Here is an 18,128-nt window from a genome sequence, read left to right as displayed (position 1 = left end):
TTCTTGAATAGGTAAAAATCAAAGCATAGTATCCAGGTTTGCTGCTTAAAATACCTGAACATCCATCAAATTTTCTATGAGTGTGGAGAATATCATTATTTTGTTATTAATTAATTATGTATGCAGCAAGTAGAAAGCAGAGCTGGAAATCCATTTAGGAGGTCATTCATTTCAACAGTACTGAAATTTATTATTATTGGGCCTATCTTTCTACTGTAATAGAATAGGCCCTTCATATATACAAACATCCCTATTTTCACTCCAGCAAATAGGTGGTACTTCTGTGCAACAGCTAGAATCTTGTCCCTGGGTAGTTGTGTTCTGCAGCCATCACCTGAATTGCCAGGTATCATTAGAAGCTTCCTCTCCTTGATCCTAGTCTTGATGCCCCTGGGAAATTGCACCATTCCTCACATCCTATGCCTTTAAATGTTCCTCAATTGTGGATCTGGATTTTGCTGGGAAGAGAAGGGTCAGCTGTCCCCATGGACTTTGTGCCGCTGTGGCAGCATAACCTTTGACACCATTCAGATCACTTTTGCCAGGGGAATGCAAGGAACATGCAACAAGTGTCCACCCAGCTGGCTGCTGGCGATGCTCAAAATGTGCCCTTAGGTAGGGTGGATCTGATGGCTCTGCTCCCCTCCTGTCCTGCTGGCTGAGAGAAAATAACTACATTCTTCAAATTATTTTCAGAGAGAACTTTCAGGGGAAAAGGTTGGAAGAAGGAGAAATAATCAGATTAAATTCTCCTGGAGCTTTGTCTGGGCCTCCAAGGATATGTCAGTGCCTTCTCACACCTCAAGAACTGCTGATCCAATCCATTTCCCCTGCGCAAGGGCAGGATCAGTTATAATTAAACCAATGCTGACATGACTGTCTAGCCTGTCTTGTAGCATCTTCATCACTGGAGATCTTTACTTTCCAAAGTAATATATTCCAGTGCTTCACTGTCATTATGGTTGGGCAGTTCTTTTTTGTTTTGTTTTCTCCCTAGTGTCTTATTTAAATGTTCAGTACTCCATCTGAAGGACATTAATTATCATCCTTTTCACTTAGACAGATTGTCCCTTTCCTCTCAGAAGCAAACTTTCACATTACTGAGGACTACTGACTTCAGTCCTCTTGATTCTAGTCTTTGTTCTATTTTTCATTAGAAGTCATGTCTTCTACACCTCTTCTCTATCTTGTCACTTATTTGAACTCCCTCCACCCTTAAGTGTGGTTTCCAAAACTGAAGAGCATATAATTACTTAACATGTCTTAAAACAGCATTCCTATTTATTAATCAGATTTGGGTTTTTTGCAATGATGCAAAATTAGTGACATGTTGATCTTACTCTCTTCAAACACTGGTGGTGTTTTATTGTCAATGATTATTGTACTATATTAAATAATCATTAAATTGCTATTCCTTAAGACTAATATCAAATTAATAGTAGAGGTGTTTATCTGACAGGTACTTAAAATTACTATTTTCCTAAATTTTAGGTTAAAAATTATTGAAAAATGAGCCAGATGTGTACTGCTTGACAATTAAAGATGATGCCAGTAGAATTGGTTTTGGAGTCATGATGGAAAATGGGTAAACTCCTGAATATGTTCCTCTTTTGTTATTACATGAATGGTACACTCCACAACCATCAAGTTCCTGTACCGAATCACTTGCTCAGAAAGGAAAAATGAGGAAGCTGGCTAATGCTGATAAAGTAACTTCATGAAATGCAAAGAATAAGCTAATAGATTCTGTGTTTCTGCTGATAAGTCAAGGATTTATTATGTTTGTAAAAATTACTTTGAGTTATCTTTTCAAACAAAATGACTCTTACATCATTTTCTTCCACTCACTTGCATCCTTTCACTAAGTATGATAAAACTATGATTGGTCATCTTGTGAGGTTTTTACTACCTTAAGAAAAGAGACAAATGACAGATAACCGATGGTTTAGAGTGACAAATTAATTAGTTTCTGCTTACATGTTCTGATCTTCTAAACTGGAAATGAGCATGAACATTGGGCAGTCATTACTAAAGAGTTGCGTGTTGTGTTTGAAATTAGGCTTTGTTGTGTGTCATCTTTATTAAGCAGTGTTCTCTTTGTATGGGACTCAGGTTTTAAGTATGGCTATTTGTGAATGGCCCCCTCTTTTCCCAGCTGAAGTAGATGATGATAATTGCACTCTGGTGTAAAAATCTAATCACAGCAACACAAACAACACAGGGAGACTCTGGGCTTAAGAAGGTACAATTTAGAAGCCCAAGCATCAAACAAAATAAAGGGATCTTGGGAAAATTTAGTGAGAAAGGCAGCCAGCCATTCCCAACTACCCAGTGAGATTCCAGCAGAAGGTGACAGGATTCCAGTGTCTATATTCATATTAAGACTTAGAAGAAACTTAGTGTTTTTAAGGCTTGCACAGTAATAATGAGAGACAACTGAGAGAAGCTATGCATGCCATTTATTTAGAGCTATTGGAAGTCCAGTCAGCCTCTACAGTTGTGCTGTTTCATGATCTTTCCAAGTGTAACAGCATACATGGTGATCTCTAATGGGTTTTATGTAAGGTTTAAAGAAAGATCTGCTTGAAATGATACACTGAAATAAAACTATGCCAAAGCTATTATACAGTCTATTTTAATGGACTTTTTTATATGAGCACCATCTTAAACTGAAACTCCTAACACTCCATTAAATATTGTATCTTCCTACATGGTTCAAAAGCATGGCAGAAATAGCAATACCAGTTATTGCTTCAGTTACTTCCCATAGAGTGTTAAGAACCCTGACCCAGCAGAAGGTTAGCAATGTTTTAGAGCCTTAAGTTAGAAGACTTCAGCTAAGATACCCTAGTTAGATGCTTTCTGTTGATGCACTTAAGCCTTCAGTAGAAACTTGGGTGTTTTGCTGAAAACATAAGCAGTATCTTAGAGGAATGAGGTTAATGCCATCAAATTAGTCAGTATTTGCATGACTGGCTTTAGTTCAGGAGTTTATACCGAGAGGCTCTCCTCACTTTTCCTATGCGAGGCAAAAATATAGAGTTTCAAGATCATTATGTGTTCATGGCTTTTTTTATTATTTGAATAGAGCCAGCTTTTGGACAGAGACAGAACCTCCATTTGTGCAGATTCCGTATTTTGCCAAGGCCATGATTTAAAATTGCACCTCGGTCTTATCAGTTATTCAGGCTGTTGAAGAGGAGATGAAGCATCTGCTGAAGAGCATGTTTGCACAACACCTTTGGAGAAATGGGCAGAGAAGAAAGGCACAAGCTGTTAGAAAATAATATCAGTTTGTATCAGTGGGAAAATAAAAGCTGTTTGGAAGCACAGTCAGCCTAAAAACTTAGCTTCAACTATAAAGAATTGAATGGAAGTGTGTCATTTCTATATTAATTGGATAATTCCATTTAGAAGCTGTACTTACTTTAGTGAGAAGGAAAACTAGGACTATAATCTAGGCACATTTTTATATATCTCTATATGCAGATTTACTTTGGCCATAAGGCTCAAGAAGGAGCCTTATCAAATGATCTGGTTTTTTTGGCAAGCATACTAGCATGATCTTAATTTAATAACAACTTTTTCCTACTGTGGTTTTTGAATTAAGTTCTGCCTAGAGGCTGTATTCCAAAATATCAGGATTTTTTTTTTTTAAATCCTTCATCCAGAGATAGAATAGATGCAGGAATGTTTCTGGTTACAGCCAGGACATTCCTCCTGTGAGGGACTCGCATGATTTCAATTATTAAGAAAAGTTTTAAATTTCTTCTTAGTTCAATTAATTCTTTTAACAGCCCTTTACAGTTGGCAGTTACCAAAGCTGCAGTTCAGTTACTCTGGTGCACTCCACAAAGTAAAGCCTTTGAAATCTGTGGGTGCTTTCTTCTCTGCTGTTGTACCTCATGCCAGCAACTACAGATGACAAGTCATTAAGTACGAGAGAGAGGTGTTAGCAAAATAAAATTTTATTAAATACAAGACTTATGTCTGACCTGCTTCCCCCAAACCAAATCTGTCTCCGTGACAACAGCCACAAGTGTGTGACAAAACATTCGGGATTTCTCTAATGAAAAATTTAAATACTTAAAATGTCACTTTTCAAGGAAGCATTATATTTTATCCTCAAGCAGGTTTCAAAAGCGCATAGCATGTTTACAGGAAGACAAGCCTTGTGGCTTGTAAAGCTTCATCAGCTAACGCATTAAATACACTCCCCACAGCAAGCAGGGCCAACTGCTGCACAGGCGTAAGAATGAACACACACTCTGTTAACTTACCTGATCTGGCAGTGCTTTGGGAATGGGGAGGTATGTCTTCTGAAGTCGAGTTTAGAATAGCTCTGGTAAAATAATCAGAAATTTTATTGCAACACTCTTTACATAAAATCATTCAGAAGTACCTTCACAGTTTACTACAAATATTTCAGTAGTGTAAGAAGGGAAAGACTTAAAATTATTCTTACCTTCTATTGTTAAATAAAATCTAATCATAACAGATGAATTTGCCACTCTGGTATATATGATCATTAGATTACAAATTACTGCACTGAAAATCATAGCCAACAAAGTATGTATTTTTACTTAGAAAATGCTCAATGGTCTGTTTCTGTATGATTTCAATTATTATTCAACATTTCCAAGCTTTATGAAATTAACATGAAGGGTTCTTCACCGATGCAGAAATTCCAATGATCTGATACTCAGAAATCCAAGTCATCAACCGTTTTTAAGCTTCTTAAAAACTCTCCCAAAAGCCATTTAGTAGCGAAATTATCTTGCAACCCACGTCCCAGTGCTACTGGTTAACTTACACAACTCACTGTGTTCAACTGACAATAAAATTGTTTGTTATTACACCTTTGGGGAAAAAACATATTTAGTTTTTTTCTTCTAGAATTTACTGTCTGTATGTATTTGAGTATGTTTTTGTTATGTGTTCACAGGATAGAAGTTTGGGATCCATTTGAACACCAGAATACCATTATTCCAGGTTATGAAAGCGTACATCATACTGTGATTAGCAAACTCCAGCTGCTGGAGGAAAGGGCAAAAGCAGTCCTACTTGCAGGTCTGTAAAACTGATTATTATGCTGGTAATGCTTCTACAATTCTGTTTCTCATCCTTCTCCAGTAATAGATGGCATGTTAGTATTAAAAATTTACAAGGCAAAATTTCTAAGTAGCAATAACATAAGCATACAGTGGGTTGCAACTCTAGTATGGTTTTGATGCTATTGTGGGTTTATTTTTATTTGAGAAATGATGGGTACTTTCCTCCTTTTAAATGGGATACTGAAGACTGAAACTTTGCTATCTGATGAGGTCAAAAGGAGCCTCAGAATAATTCTGTGTCTGTCCAGCAGCAGCTGACAGACTATGGAGCATGCAGCCCCCCTTTTTGTCCCTGCACTGCAGAGCAGAGTTGATGATCCCAGTTACCAATCTCTCCCTGTCTCATGCACCAGGCTATTTTAATGGCTCCGATAAAGTGTTCCTCAGACAACAATTAAAGGCATTCTTCAAGGTCTGAAAAGCACATAGTCCAGAGAGGACAGGGTCAAAAATAGTCAAAGAACAAGGAAGCGAAACTAAGGAAATAACAGTACCAGATAATCTTCATGCAAATAGCAGAAATTTGGGGAGTTCTGTTGTTGTTGTTTACCACAGGTTCCCTTTACTCTAGACTTTTAATGTCCTTTTATATTCATTTCCGCTACTCAAAATAATAATCTATTCATTGTTGACCTCAAACAGCAAGAAAGCAGTATCTCCATACAAGCCCAAAAGGGACATGTAGCTTCCATGGCACAAGTATGAATGCTGGGGCACCTGAATTAATTGCACCACCTCTCACCAGCTCCCTCCCCTCTCCATAAAACAAACAAACAAAAAAAACCCAAAACAAACCACAAAAAACAAGAAAAAAGAGACAAACCCCCAAACGAATAGTGTTCCTCCACTGCCAGCAAATGCAGCTACCATGGTAACCTCACATTGTACCTGTCTGGGCTGCTGTCTCCCAGATGAACCTTCCTGTATTCCTCACTGGAAGGTTACAATTTCAAGTATATTGCAGTCTTTCCCCCAAAAGTATGAAACAAATTTACACACCTAAAACTTGTCAGATTTTTAAATTCATACTGCATGTAATTATATAGCATCCAGTTCGCCTCCTGCAAAAATCACTGCCTCACTGATACCATGCAGGGGCAAAATGAAGTTTGGGGTGGTATCTGTAAGCCTACCATTTCCCAGCCTGACTGGTGACCTAAATAAAACTTTCAGTATTAGGTTTTTCCAAGATGTAATTTATACTATGGCTGTCAGAAGTTAAGATAGCAGTTGCCATGGAGCTTTAATCTTTTTTTAGGCTTTAGTCAAAGGAAGCTGGAAATCTGTATGCTGGGTAGAACCCTGCTCAACAGAATTTTATTTAAATTGGGACAGGATTTTATCCTAATTTCTCTACTGAAAAGTTATTCTCAAAGGTTCTAGATTTTTTTTATTTTATTCTGTTTCTCAGCAGGAGATGAAAGTTTCCTTTTAGGCTTCTTAAATCACGCTACATTCAACCACAGAAGTACCCAAGTTGCTCCCTCCCCCTACTCCTCCAACTATAAACTGTAACTTTCTACTAGTCTTAATGTGCGCAGCTAATCACTGTAGTGAAATTCATTCACCAGTTCTACCGTTTTCAGTGGAGGTACTCCATAAATATGCAGAGCAAAACTTTGGGGAGGGTTTTATTTTCTATGTGCCCACTAAGCGCTAATCCCTACACTGGAAAACAGGCCTTTGGAACAGAAGTAATTACAATTTGAATCTGTGTGTATGCTATTTATAACCTCCTTGATGTATACTTAAGAAAAAAAGAAGCATGCTATGCATGAAGTGCATCTCTGAAGTACAAAACTGGCCATGCTATAGTCAGTAATGTTCTGCAAGAACACAGTTGCAGCAGAACAGAGATGCAGTCCAGTCTAATACTTGCAGTTAAAACATTGCTGGCTGACTTAAAACTGAGCTTGCCCTACCAGGTTAACCAAAAGAATGCAGAAATAGGTGGGAAAAAATGCAGAATTTGTCAAAATAGGCTTTTAGAACTCTTACTCTACCCCAACCAAAAATTAGAAAGGGTTCAGATACAGTATGATCTTTATCTTAAGAAGAGACTTGGATTCAAAGGCAAATGACAGCTTCATTTAATGAAAAAAAATGCCAGAATTTTAACTAAATAGAACTGTTTACCGGCCAACTGTAGTGGAAATCCATAATCCTCGAGCTGTTCCAAAGACTGCAGGGTAATCAGCAAATTGGCACAAAACAGAGGATTTAAAACTTTTTCAACTCTTTCATGGCATGTATTACAAAAGAGGCATGATAATAGTAAAAAGAAATATTTTTTCCTTCTAGGATATGTAAGTCTGTGGGACTTGAACAGTTGCACAGTAACATCTGGTTTTACCACTGACAGCAAAATGTCTTACCTAACTAGAACTGGACAGAAAAACAATTTTTGTGGGTTTGAATAACACCCCTGCTCATCATCTTGAGAGGATCAGATACAAAAACAACTATCCAATCCACTGAAAAAAGACTTCTTTGGAGAAGTATCCACTAGCAGCCAGGAAGAACCTGAAGAAAACTAGACTGTCTGATGATTAAAGACACAAGTAGCATTTTGGATCTCTTAAAGACAGCTATTCAGAGACGTAATTGTTCACTGTGCCCAATAAAAGCTGGGCACTGCGAATAGGATTCAGAAAGCCATAATGGTCGAGGAAACTGCTTAAAGTAGCTCAAGAGAACTTTTGACAGGTGAGGTAAGATAAGAAGCAAGTATCTTCAAGAACAGATGCTTTACTCTGAATTGCAGGGGTATGCACATCTCCATTCAAGGTTTTCAACCTTTCTTGAGTTAGGCTCCTATAGGAAACTCACAAAAGAGTAAGCGCTACTGCTTTCCTAACCTCATCTGACTGGTCTAGTGCAGATCTTCCCAACATATATCTCAGTTAATTTATTTGGTCTGTGGCATTCCACAGGTCAAACTATACTTGGCCTGCCTCAAGTCTCCTCTGCAGAGACCAGCCAGGGTTGCCTAGCCAGTCCTGACAGAGGGAAGATATGCTACTTCTAAGCTATAGCATAAACAAGTCGCTTTTTCTTTGCCCACAATACCTTTCTTTGCCGAGACTCACTGAGTAGACAGGCTGTCTTTCAGGACTCATACATCTGTCATTTGAGTTTAAAGCAGGCTTCAGCAAGCAATAGCTACCAATATAGTATTAGCTTTGAAATATGCCACAGAACTTCAGACATACCCTTGTGTGATAAAGTATCTTCATGATTTGCAGGGGCTTTTATCATTGTTAGATTCAGGTATGTATGGAAAAAAAAAAAAGGTCTAGATTATATTGCAGCATTTAAAGCAGGCTGGGCTTTTATATGAAACCTGTGGTATTTTTTCAGTCTGAGGTGACAATGTCAAAGAATTGCAGAGCTACTGGAGTTGAGACCTCTTAGTAAAAGAAACATGTACGCAGACAAGAGGGAGAAAGAACTCTAAGCCCTTAACTTGCTGATGTGGCAATCACTGCAGTTTTGTCCCAATAGACTGGTTGGGTTTTAGGGGAGACCAAACAGGGTGCAGTTCAGCCCAACTGAGTCGAAAGAATAGAAACCCAGAATAAGACTTTAAGAATCAGATCTGTTGCAGTCAGAAATGGTACAAGCCACAGAAGTGCCAAACTGCTCGTTTTTAAGTATGAATTCAGACAAACTGTAGTAGTTTCCTTCAAGCTGAAGTTAGAGGCTTTTAAATTAAGAAAAAGTTTTCAAAGTTAGGAAAAGCCATCTCTACAAAGGCCCGCTTCAGCTCTAAAAGAACAGCCAAAATAGGAAGAATGGGGCATTTCACTTACCACCCTACCAGTTTCAAGACTTGTTGGTACCACATTACCATTTCTGGATGTGTAGATCAGTTAATGCTCGGCAGGGAAATGTAGTAAAAACTAGTTTAAATATAGAGGTATTGTTGTGCTTTTTAGCAATCAACAGGTATGAACATACAACAGCATACGGAAGACTACACTTAAAAGAATTTATACCTATCATGGCTAGTAATTAACTGTATTTGGATTCAGGCAGCTTACACAGCAGAATAAAGTAATACACAGCAACTGGAGGAAGCCTGTATTAATCTTGTGTACTATTCCAGACCTGCCAGAATTCCAGAACCCCCCCAAAAAGCAGTAACTGCTAGAGATAGCAAGATGGCCTTATAATATAGACAGCAAATATTATTAAATTGCTCTTTTTGCTTTCCAAACAGCAATCTTTCTATTAGGTGTATTTTTTGTTTTGCTTTAAAGTTTGGTTTCATTAAATTATTTTTTTGTCAAGATTAATCAAACTGGTCCATGGGACAATGATCAAGAAATACTCTTGCTCTGATACCATTCCTTTTAAATAGTTCATGGGGACCTTTTGCAGCTGATGAACTTGCATTACTTCAAAACTGAAAGGCAAAAAGCAAGAACTTGGAAGTGCACCATATTTTTGTAACCTTCAAGAAAAAAAAATGTAACCTATGCTGAATTAGGATGTAGCATTAATTTGCACAGAGGAAGCAGCTTCCTGTGTGTTACATACACGACTATCAACTTCCAAAGTGTTGTTGCCCAGATATATTTTTTTTTTTGCAAGAAGCTAGACTTACTTCATGACAGTCAATACATATCTTGAAGATGAACTGGTTTAACAGTGTTTACTTTTCATTTTACTAGTGAGGTTCATCCCTTTAAGAAAAGGAACTCAACGTTAAGAAGCAACGTAGGAGTTCTCTACTTACCTTTCTGATTTCATACTAGCATCTTACATGCATCTTCAGCAATTACCATTGATCTTCTATGAAAACAGATGCAAAACCACAAAATGTGGGTTTGGTTAAAAAAGGTGGTGAAATGCTAAATACCAGATAACATCAGATCTTTTCTCATGTATGTTTTAACAACAAATTAGCCAGAGTATTTAAGAGCTAATTTTAGATGCACCCATGTATATTTAAGGCACACTGCTAATCTGCTTATTAAAGGACTTATTTCTGCATTTGAGCAATTTCACGTATTAGGCAAGCAAGTGCTGCTTCCCCAGCAATATCTTCACTGGAAACCTTGAGAATTCACATTCCCTACTAGAAGGGCCATTACCATAAAAGAAAGCATCCCTGCATTAGACATATTTATCTGGACCACTTTCAGAATCTAAAATTTTCTTTCTGTAACACCACAGCATACACTTCCTACTTTAGCAATTATTCCAGATGAACAATTATATAAGGCTCCCAGCTTTCTCCTCTGCCTTGGAAAAAAGTATTCCTGATTTAGCCTGTAGGATTTCAAGCAATAATTTTAAAGATAAATTAGTAATGTTAATAGTTACAATTTCACTTGTACTTTGTTCTGCGACTTCAGTGTCTACTTAAGTGATGGGTTTTTTTTAATACTAGGGAGCATCACCATTTTAGGTAGACACTAGACATCGATACAATCCCCAGCCCAAGGCTTCCAACCAGTCTTTCCAAGAAGGAAATTTAAAAAACATTAAGCTGTAAAAAATAGAAAAAGGAGTAAAATGCACAGAGGATGACTTAGAACACTTGTCTCCAACAGCTGCCTGATCATTCTCCACCAGTAGCCGTGATCCAGCCCCCTCACAAAGCCTATACTTGCAACTGCAGATTAGCCACTAAGCCTGGAAAGCAAGACAGGGCCTTAGGTAAGGTTTACCTTATCTCCTACCATGCTGATGGTCAAAGCCCTTACAGTAGCTTCCTGCAAGAGCTGTTTGCTTACTGTGGTACAGTTCTCCCCACTGGAGCTAGTCTACTTAATAAACCTACAATTTTAGGGCAAAAATTCAAAACACTGGCTTTAGACTCCCCTGCCATATGTTAACTAGTATTACTTGCAAATGCTAAATCCTGTTAAGGAATCAGATCATAACTGTGGAAACAGGCTCGGTATTTTACATAGCTTGTAATATTCAGAGTCCTGCACATTGATTCATGCCATCTGGCCCAACAGCACTGAGGCTTTCTTTATGCCAAGCGCCATGCATCCAGCCCCGGCCGTCACAGCCCTCTAGTGGAGATGCAGGAGGGAGTTTTGATGGCATTCATCCATGGTGGCTTGCTTTTGCTCATCTGCCTTCTGGGCTGCTCCCAACTCAGCACAACTGCTTTTCAGTCAGGCTTGGCCAGTGATGGTGTTGCTTCTACCTCTGTGCAGTCAAGGGAGATCTTAGCAGCAAAGAGCAGAGACCTACGGGGACTTCTGAAGTGCCGGCAGCCCACCTAGAGATAAACCCCACACCCAGCCCTGCAGGGCTGCTCTGTCTGCCTTGCCAAGCCCACCAGGGCACAAGCAGTCTCAAGAAGAACACTGTTGAGCGGGAACCCTAGGTACAACCTTTGGTACACCAGTCACTTCTCTACTAGCATCTCCCATTGCAAAGGAGCATGAACAACTGTTTTCATCTTTTTTCTACCTCCTCTACAGCATAGGGGTGAGGAAGTTCACTTTTAACAACCACCCAAGTAGTGTTTAGACACTACCGGCATACTTCAAGACAACACCATTACATAGCCTGTCAGAAACCTGCTAGGATTTGTCTCCTGGCTCTGTGCCATTCATGCTTATGTTTTGTTTTTTTATTATCTATCAAAACTTTTATTGAAAGCTTTTGCCTTCAGGCTTTTTAGATATTTGCCCAAGCCCAAGAACTGTGGTGCTGTGCCTAAACCCAGGTGTGGCCACACACATACACAAATACCACTTCAGGAAAACCAAAGTTTACATCCCAGAGACCACCAGTCATGTTTCAACTCTCCAGAGATTGATTATGATGAAGATTTCATCACATCTGCAATTTCTGTTCCCTGAGATGTCAGTATCCCCTCCTCTCAAGGCATCCCTTCTACCACTTCAAAGGCTTATATAGGCAGTGACAAAACATGAACAATCAAGGAAATAGTTTTGGCATTAGAGACCATCTTAAACAATAACGACCACATCAGGATGCTCAACAGAACCCAAATGTACTAAGAATATCCAAAACTGCGTATACACCATAATTCTATCATATCCAAAAATTGACTCCCAAGTGTAAAGTCACAAAGACAAGAGTTTAATATTGACAAAAAAAAAGTTTAAGTTAGTAGTATTTTCTTCCTTGAAATAACATACTGGTCATATGAAAGTCACTGAAGAGGTCTGCTTTTAGCTTGGAAGACTTTTACAGTTACAGCTGAATTCAAACCCCCTAATTCCAAATGTGTGATGTTAACACAAAAACTTAAAACTTAAGACCTGGGATAAAGAACAAATTCAGTTGTTAAGATTCTAGCAGTTACGTGAGGCCTTTCAATGCCTTTCCCATAACATGAAAAGTTCTTCAGTATCTTTCCCACCACCATTATTTCAAGATTCACAAGGTTCTTTAAAATACTAATGGGGTTAAATTGAAACCAAGCGCCATATGTTGTAATGTCTTCTGTGAAAGTCTGAAGCCACCCTGTTTCAATTATTTGGTTATTCAGTGCAGAAAGTTAAAGATCACAGAAGGTATAACAGCTTTTAATACTCCATTAATATTATAGATTAAAAATTATTGCATAGTCTTATGCATTTCCTAAAACAGCGTTCTCTGGAAATTAAACATTTTAATATAAAAGGAGCAACTCTTTAAAACATGAATTGCTTTCACTACCTCGATCTTCTATCCTTTTTTGATTTGTCAGTACATTTGTCCATCGTTTTCTCATTGTCTCCTCTGCACTTGGGGCAATACCATTTCCCCTTTGGTTTGTAGGTGAGTCCAACACACGAAAAGTGGAACCACTCGATAGGACATTGTTCATTATCACATCCTATCATTTCGCCGTAAGACACTTGGTTGCATAAGCAGTAAGTTGGTTCATTGGGATCAATTGCAAATTCTACAGGTGAAACCTCTCTCTCTTGTTTGGCTTTGGAACGTTTTTTCTTCTTGGAAGATTTAGATCTTTTTTCTTTAGGTGGCTGATCATCGCAGTCATCAATACCATTTGCTATATGGCACAGATCACGGCTTTCGCTGGTTCGCTGGCGACGAGGTCTACGTGAAGATCTCTCTGGCTGGCAGGACTCCATCTTCGCCTTTTCTAGAGGCTTTTCGTTCTCAGACAGATCTTGAAAACACTGAGAGTGTGTTTCCATTTGCCGGGCTCTATTCTCTACCAGTTCTAGCATCTGAGTAACTATTTGAATTTTTTCATCTCCAAGTTCTTGGCTGTTGATTAATGCACGCTGAAGATGCTGCTGCAAGCGTTTCTTCTGAACAGGATCATTTTCAGACTTGTATTTTTCATAGACATCATCTATTTCTTTTAGCGCTTCTATAAAATAAAGATAATAAGAATAATTACACAAGATGGAACATGCTGAAGAAAATATAGACATGTATTTCTAACTGATGAGAAATAGTACAAATTTTAATTATAGTATTCCCTAGTGGGCTAGATCGGATATTTTATTCATATTGCACGTGGTCATCAAATCAATGTTTAAGATCACAATCTGTTGCAAGAAAAAATTCTCAAATTCTAAGAAAAAACAAGCTTATTTTAGCCATTGGAAAAAGAAAGGATAACCCAAGGAAGGGGACCACAACTGCTGGAGCGTGGATAGTCCAGATCCTGCCTTCATCTGAAAAAGCAGGAATTTCTGTTAAGAGTCCTTACCAGTAGTTCCAAAACCCTAGTCTACTAACCAAAGCAATAGCTTATTGTATCACAGGAAGAAACTTAGAATTCATATAATCGTTATATATCATGATATATAACACTCTGGAATCAGGATATCCAGGTCCTCTGCCTTCCCCTTCTTATTCATCTAAGGGTTTGGTATTACACTTTCAGGTAGACATAGTTATAAAAAGAATATGACAACTGAAGTCACACAATATCAGATTTACAATCAGGATTTAAGTCAACTTAAACCACTCAAAATGCTTTTCCTATTACCAAAACAAATTACAGCAAAAGTTGCATTTTAAATCAAGGCTGAACTTTTCAGAATAGGTGACCTACTGTTTAGTGCATCACAAGATATTTTTAAGCAACTAGTAATGAGTGGCTCACAGTTTGACTTCTAAGCTTTTCTTCTTGCAAGTCATGCAAAATAACTGGCTGAGCTGCTGTGAATCTTTCATAAAATTTAGTTCTTCGAAGCAAGTTTAATGAACCCAAATATGAGATTAACAAATGCCTTACAAGCCAGTCTTAGTCTGTACTCTATTGTTCTGTATTGCTGGATATCAAAATAATATTTTCCAGACCAAAAGTTACGCTAGATCTATACATAAAAGACAGAGAAATTGCTATGTGGAAGGAAGCAGATTAGTAGAACTGACAGTGAAACCTGATGCAGTGTTAGATACAGTACTGGTTCCTTCAGAGACAACTTAAGGTTTTTATTTGAACAGGCCAGAGAATTTATGAATGATACTAAACTATTTACTTCTAAAGCAAGATATGCAGTACAATCTATCTCTTACTAAAGACCTGTGTTTCACAAACTGGCTTTCATTTTTAAATTTGTCTGCATTGTACAGTTGTGAAATGATTCAAGCTTGTACTAAATGGAAGGCATAGATATTATCTCAACATTGTTCACAGTGATTTTTTTTCCTGTTGACATCTTGAAACAGTTCCTTAAGCATGAACGGCTGCTTTTTACTATAAATTCTGAAACCTGTATGACAACAGGAGCCAACAGCATTTTGTTCTGTTCCAGACTTTTACTAGGGGAAGATAAAAATCACTATTCTGCCTGTCCAGTATATCACTTAACCTATTTTTTCTCAATACTACCATTCCAGCTACCAAGAATGCTACACAAGCTTTGTTTCCCTGCATCTTCAACTGCATCGTTTGCCTGTTGCCCTGACAGGGTGGGTAAAAAAAATAAAATAAAAATCTTACTCTCTGCTCCTGAAAAGCACGGAGTAAGGTCCTTTGTATGCTGTTGAACTAGAAAGGCATAACCAGAGTACAATATTCTGCAGTCACATTATCTCCCACCCAGCCTTTTTTTAGGGGGACATAGGGGAGAGTGTAGGTATAGTTACACAGATTTCCCATATTGAGAATGCCCTGCCCAGAAGAACCCACAAGCAATAACTGTTCGCTTTTTCACATTGTCACAGAGAACAACATTCACCCTACATTGATTACTCCCTAGATGCAGCCTGTGAAAATATGCTGAACACTTTAAATGGATCACCATCCATTAAAAAGAGGAAGTAACTTTTGGACTGACAGAGATGCAAGTTTACCAAACTCCTTGTTGGTCCCTAAGGTGAGAGAAGGCATCCATTCGTCCAACTAAATAGCTCTGAAACCCCTGTTAAAAAAAAAAATTCCACAAAAAAACCAACACAACACAATCCAGGGCCAAGTGTTTATTACAGATAATCTGATTAAGTTTGGTGTAGCTAATAAAAGCTAAAAGGATTTCAGTTTTCCAAGCACAGCAGTGGCTTTGTCCCTCCTGCATGAACTATCACTGCCTTTAAATTAGCTGAAATTATATAGCACTGCTTTTACATCTTCAGACTTGGGCCTAAAATATTTGTATCCATTTTTTAGGGTTTGTTTTTTTTGTTGTTGTTGTTGTTTTTTAAAACAGTGGTAAAACTAGCAACAAACTTCTGCTTTGGCCCAGAACTGTATTAGTGGCTGGAGGAATACATATAGGAGATACAGCCTAAATAGAAGATTGAATCTATTCAAGACAGATGTGGAACGTTGGCTAGTCAGCACAGATCAGGTAAAGAGCCTGCTAGGCAGTCCAGCCTCGACTAAGAATTCAAAATGCTGCAGACAAGTCTATGCCCTCTAGACTTTAAAAGCCCAGAAAACTCACCAAAGCCTGTTCTTATGTATCTTCCTGGGTAATTAGAAAGATAATTGAAAGAATCCTTTTACAATAGCCGTCTTCTGAGGTGGCCCGTTTAACGTCTGAAAGGCCTTAACTGTCCCCTCCCACCCATACTGAAGAAAGCCTCCCATGAGGAGGGGAGGGAGATACGGCTCTAGTTCCTACCCGCGGGACCGCTCCGGCCGTGGGTCCACGCCACTCGGCCTCTGCGGCATACTTCAAGCAATAACGCTCTCCAGGAGCGGGTCCCGTCTCACGATTAGGCGGTAGGGCAGTAACTGGAAGGAAAAGATACCGCAGCCGCGTAGCCCAAGAGTGCGAGGTGGCACGGAGGTAACCGGTATTTAACCTGCCGCCTCTTTGGCTGAAGTTCAGGGTAACTTCCCGCTCGACGGACCCTCTGCGTGACCCGAGGGAACGCACCTAACACTTTATGGAGCCCCCCCGGGCCGGAGAGCGCCGATTTACCGTGGGACGGGGGCACGGCTCCGCCGGCACGCGGCACCCCCACCCCCGCAGGGCGGCGGGGCAGAGGGAGCCCCAAACCCGATTCCCGTGCCCCCGCCTGCTGCGGCGCGGCCGACGGTTCAGCCAGCGGGGCTGCCCGGCGGAGGCGGGGGGGAGCAGGGCGGGCCCCCGCGGGGAGCCGGGGCCTAGCGCCGGGCAGCGAGGAACCGCCGGCTCCCACCGCCCCCGGGGCGGGGCCGCCCTCCCCCGGGAAGGACCGGCCACCGCCCGCCCCGGCAGACGCGGAGCGCGGCGCCCCGGCACCGCCGCGGACTCGGCCCCGCGCAGGCCCCGGTAGGGGGCCCACTCCCCCCACCCCCCTTTCCCCCCCACCGGGCCCGCCCCGGCTCCGGCCCCTCCGCGCCGGGCGCATGTGCGGCGGGCGGCCGCCCGCCTTCCCCCCCCCCACCCCGTCCGTCCGTCCGTCCCTCCCCCCCCCGCCCGGTGCCCTGTGGCCGAGGCCGCGTCCCGCGGCGGCGCCCACCTTGGCACTGCGTGTCCATCTCCCGCAGCAGCGAGGCGTTGCGCTGAATGTCCAGCGGCAGCGACTCCACGCACTCCAGGTAGTCCTGCACGTAGAGCGAGAGCAGCCGGGCCCGCTCCCCGCCCGGCGCCGCCGGCCCCGCCACCAGCTGCGGCCCCGCCAGCATCATCCCCCCGCGCCAGCAGCACATCCGCCGCCGCCGCGCCGCCCGCACCGGGCGCGGGGTCCCCGCGGCGGCCCCGCTCCGCTCCCTCCTACCACCGACCGCCGCCCCTCTGCCCGCCGGGGGCCGAGCTTGCGCGGGCCGCGCCGAAGCGCCGCGGGGGGCGGTGAGGGGCGAGCGCCTCGCCGGGCCGGGCCGGGCCGGGCCGTCCCTCCGCGGGGTCCCGCGCCCCTTCCCGCCGCGGTGCCGCCGCCGAAGCAAAACCCACTCGGAGCCCCCGCCCCTGGCCGCCGGGCTGCGCGCATGCGCGAGGCCCTGCCCTTATAAGGCGCGGCTAGCGGCGCTGCGAGGGGTTCGCATTCTCCCGCCTTCCCCTCTCGCCCGCTCCTACTGGCCTGGCGCGCGGCAAGGGGCGGGAGCCAGCGCGGAGGCGGAGCCTCCCTTAAAGGCGCACGCCTTCCCTCTTTCCCCGCCCGGGCGGAGCGGTGATCCCTCCGGGGGGGGGGGCGCGGCGCGGCCGCCTGACGGAAGCGGCCGCCGCGGGGGGCTACTGGCGCCCCGCAGCCCAACGGCGGCGCGCAGCGAGGCGGCTGCGGCCGAGCGGCTCGCCCCGCCCCGCCCCTCCCGGTCCCCGGCGGCGCCCGTGTGTGGGCGGGGGCGGGCGGCCGGCCGTTGCGGGGGGCGCTGAGGCGCCGCGCGCGGGGCGGGGACTCCCCCAACGGCCGCTCCCCCAACGGCCGGGCGCGTTCGTCCCTCGGGCACCGCCGCGGTGCCTGCGCCCGCCATCTCCGCGCCCAGCCTCACCGAGCAGCCGGCGGCGCCCCCTCGACCACGGCGCTCGCCGCCTTCCCGGAGGGGCAGCCGGGGCCGGCGTGTGTCCCCCTCTGCGGGCGCGGCCCCGTTGCACCTGTGTGAGGTGAAGGTGAAGAGAGCGGACATGACCGCCAGGTGTGAGTAGTCCCGTTTTACCTGCAGCTTTCAGTCAGCTT

The 18,128-nt window shown here is 42.6% G+C and overlaps 1 protein-coding gene and 1 long non-coding RNA gene across 8 annotated transcripts in view; one reads left to right on the top strand and one right to left on the bottom strand.

Moving 5' to 3' along the window:
• The window catches only part of LOC104319817 (uncharacterized), a 42,166-nt gene extending 26,647 nt beyond the window's left edge, over window positions 1-15,519 (top strand). For 5 of the 7 annotated variants that reach the window (XR_011325518.1, XR_011325516.1, XR_011325521.1 and 2 more), the window contains 3 exons: window positions 1,492-1,585; window positions 4,946-5,070; window positions 7,416-10,198. This is a non-coding gene — a long non-coding RNA (uncharacterized lncRNA). Of the gene's footprint in view, window positions 1-1,491; window positions 1,586-4,945; window positions 5,071-7,415; window positions 10,199-15,286 lie in introns of those variants that run through there. The other 2 variants (XR_011325517.1, XR_011325520.1) reach the window with 2 other exon arrangements.
• ING2 (inhibitor of growth family member 2) lies at window positions 12,171-17,774 on the bottom strand. The gene is made up of 2 exons (XM_069787819.1): window positions 16,977-17,774; window positions 12,171-13,440 (listed from the first exon to the last, which is right to left on the bottom strand). The coding sequence occupies exons 1-2, from the start codon at window positions 17,164-17,166 to the stop codon at window positions 12,770-12,772; spliced, it is 861 nt and encodes a 286-aa protein (XP_069643920.1). The 5' UTR covers window positions 17,167-17,774; the 3' UTR covers window positions 12,171-12,769.
• Window positions 17,775-18,128: the final 354 nt, after the last annotated feature.

The sequence above is a fragment of the Haliaeetus albicilla genome, chromosome 1 (assembly GCF_947461875.1).
Source record: "Haliaeetus albicilla chromosome 1, bHalAlb1.1, whole genome shotgun sequence".
NCBI lineage: Eukaryota > Metazoa > Chordata > Aves > Accipitriformes > Accipitridae > Haliaeetus > Haliaeetus albicilla.
The sequence above is the reverse complement of the archived record's forward strand: the minus strand, read 5'-3'. Positions and strand labels throughout refer to the sequence as shown.

Excerpts from the sequence above, each read along its gene's own strand:
- ING2 (XM_069787819.1), bottom strand. The coding sequence starts at position 17,166 with ATGTGCTGCTGGCGCGGGGGGATGATGCTGGCGGGGCCGCAGCTGGTG. Across the intron at positions 13,441-16,976 it reads GATGGACACGCAGTGCCAAG|AAGCGCTAAAAGAAATAGAT; the intron begins GTGGGCGCCGCC and ends TTTATTTTATAG.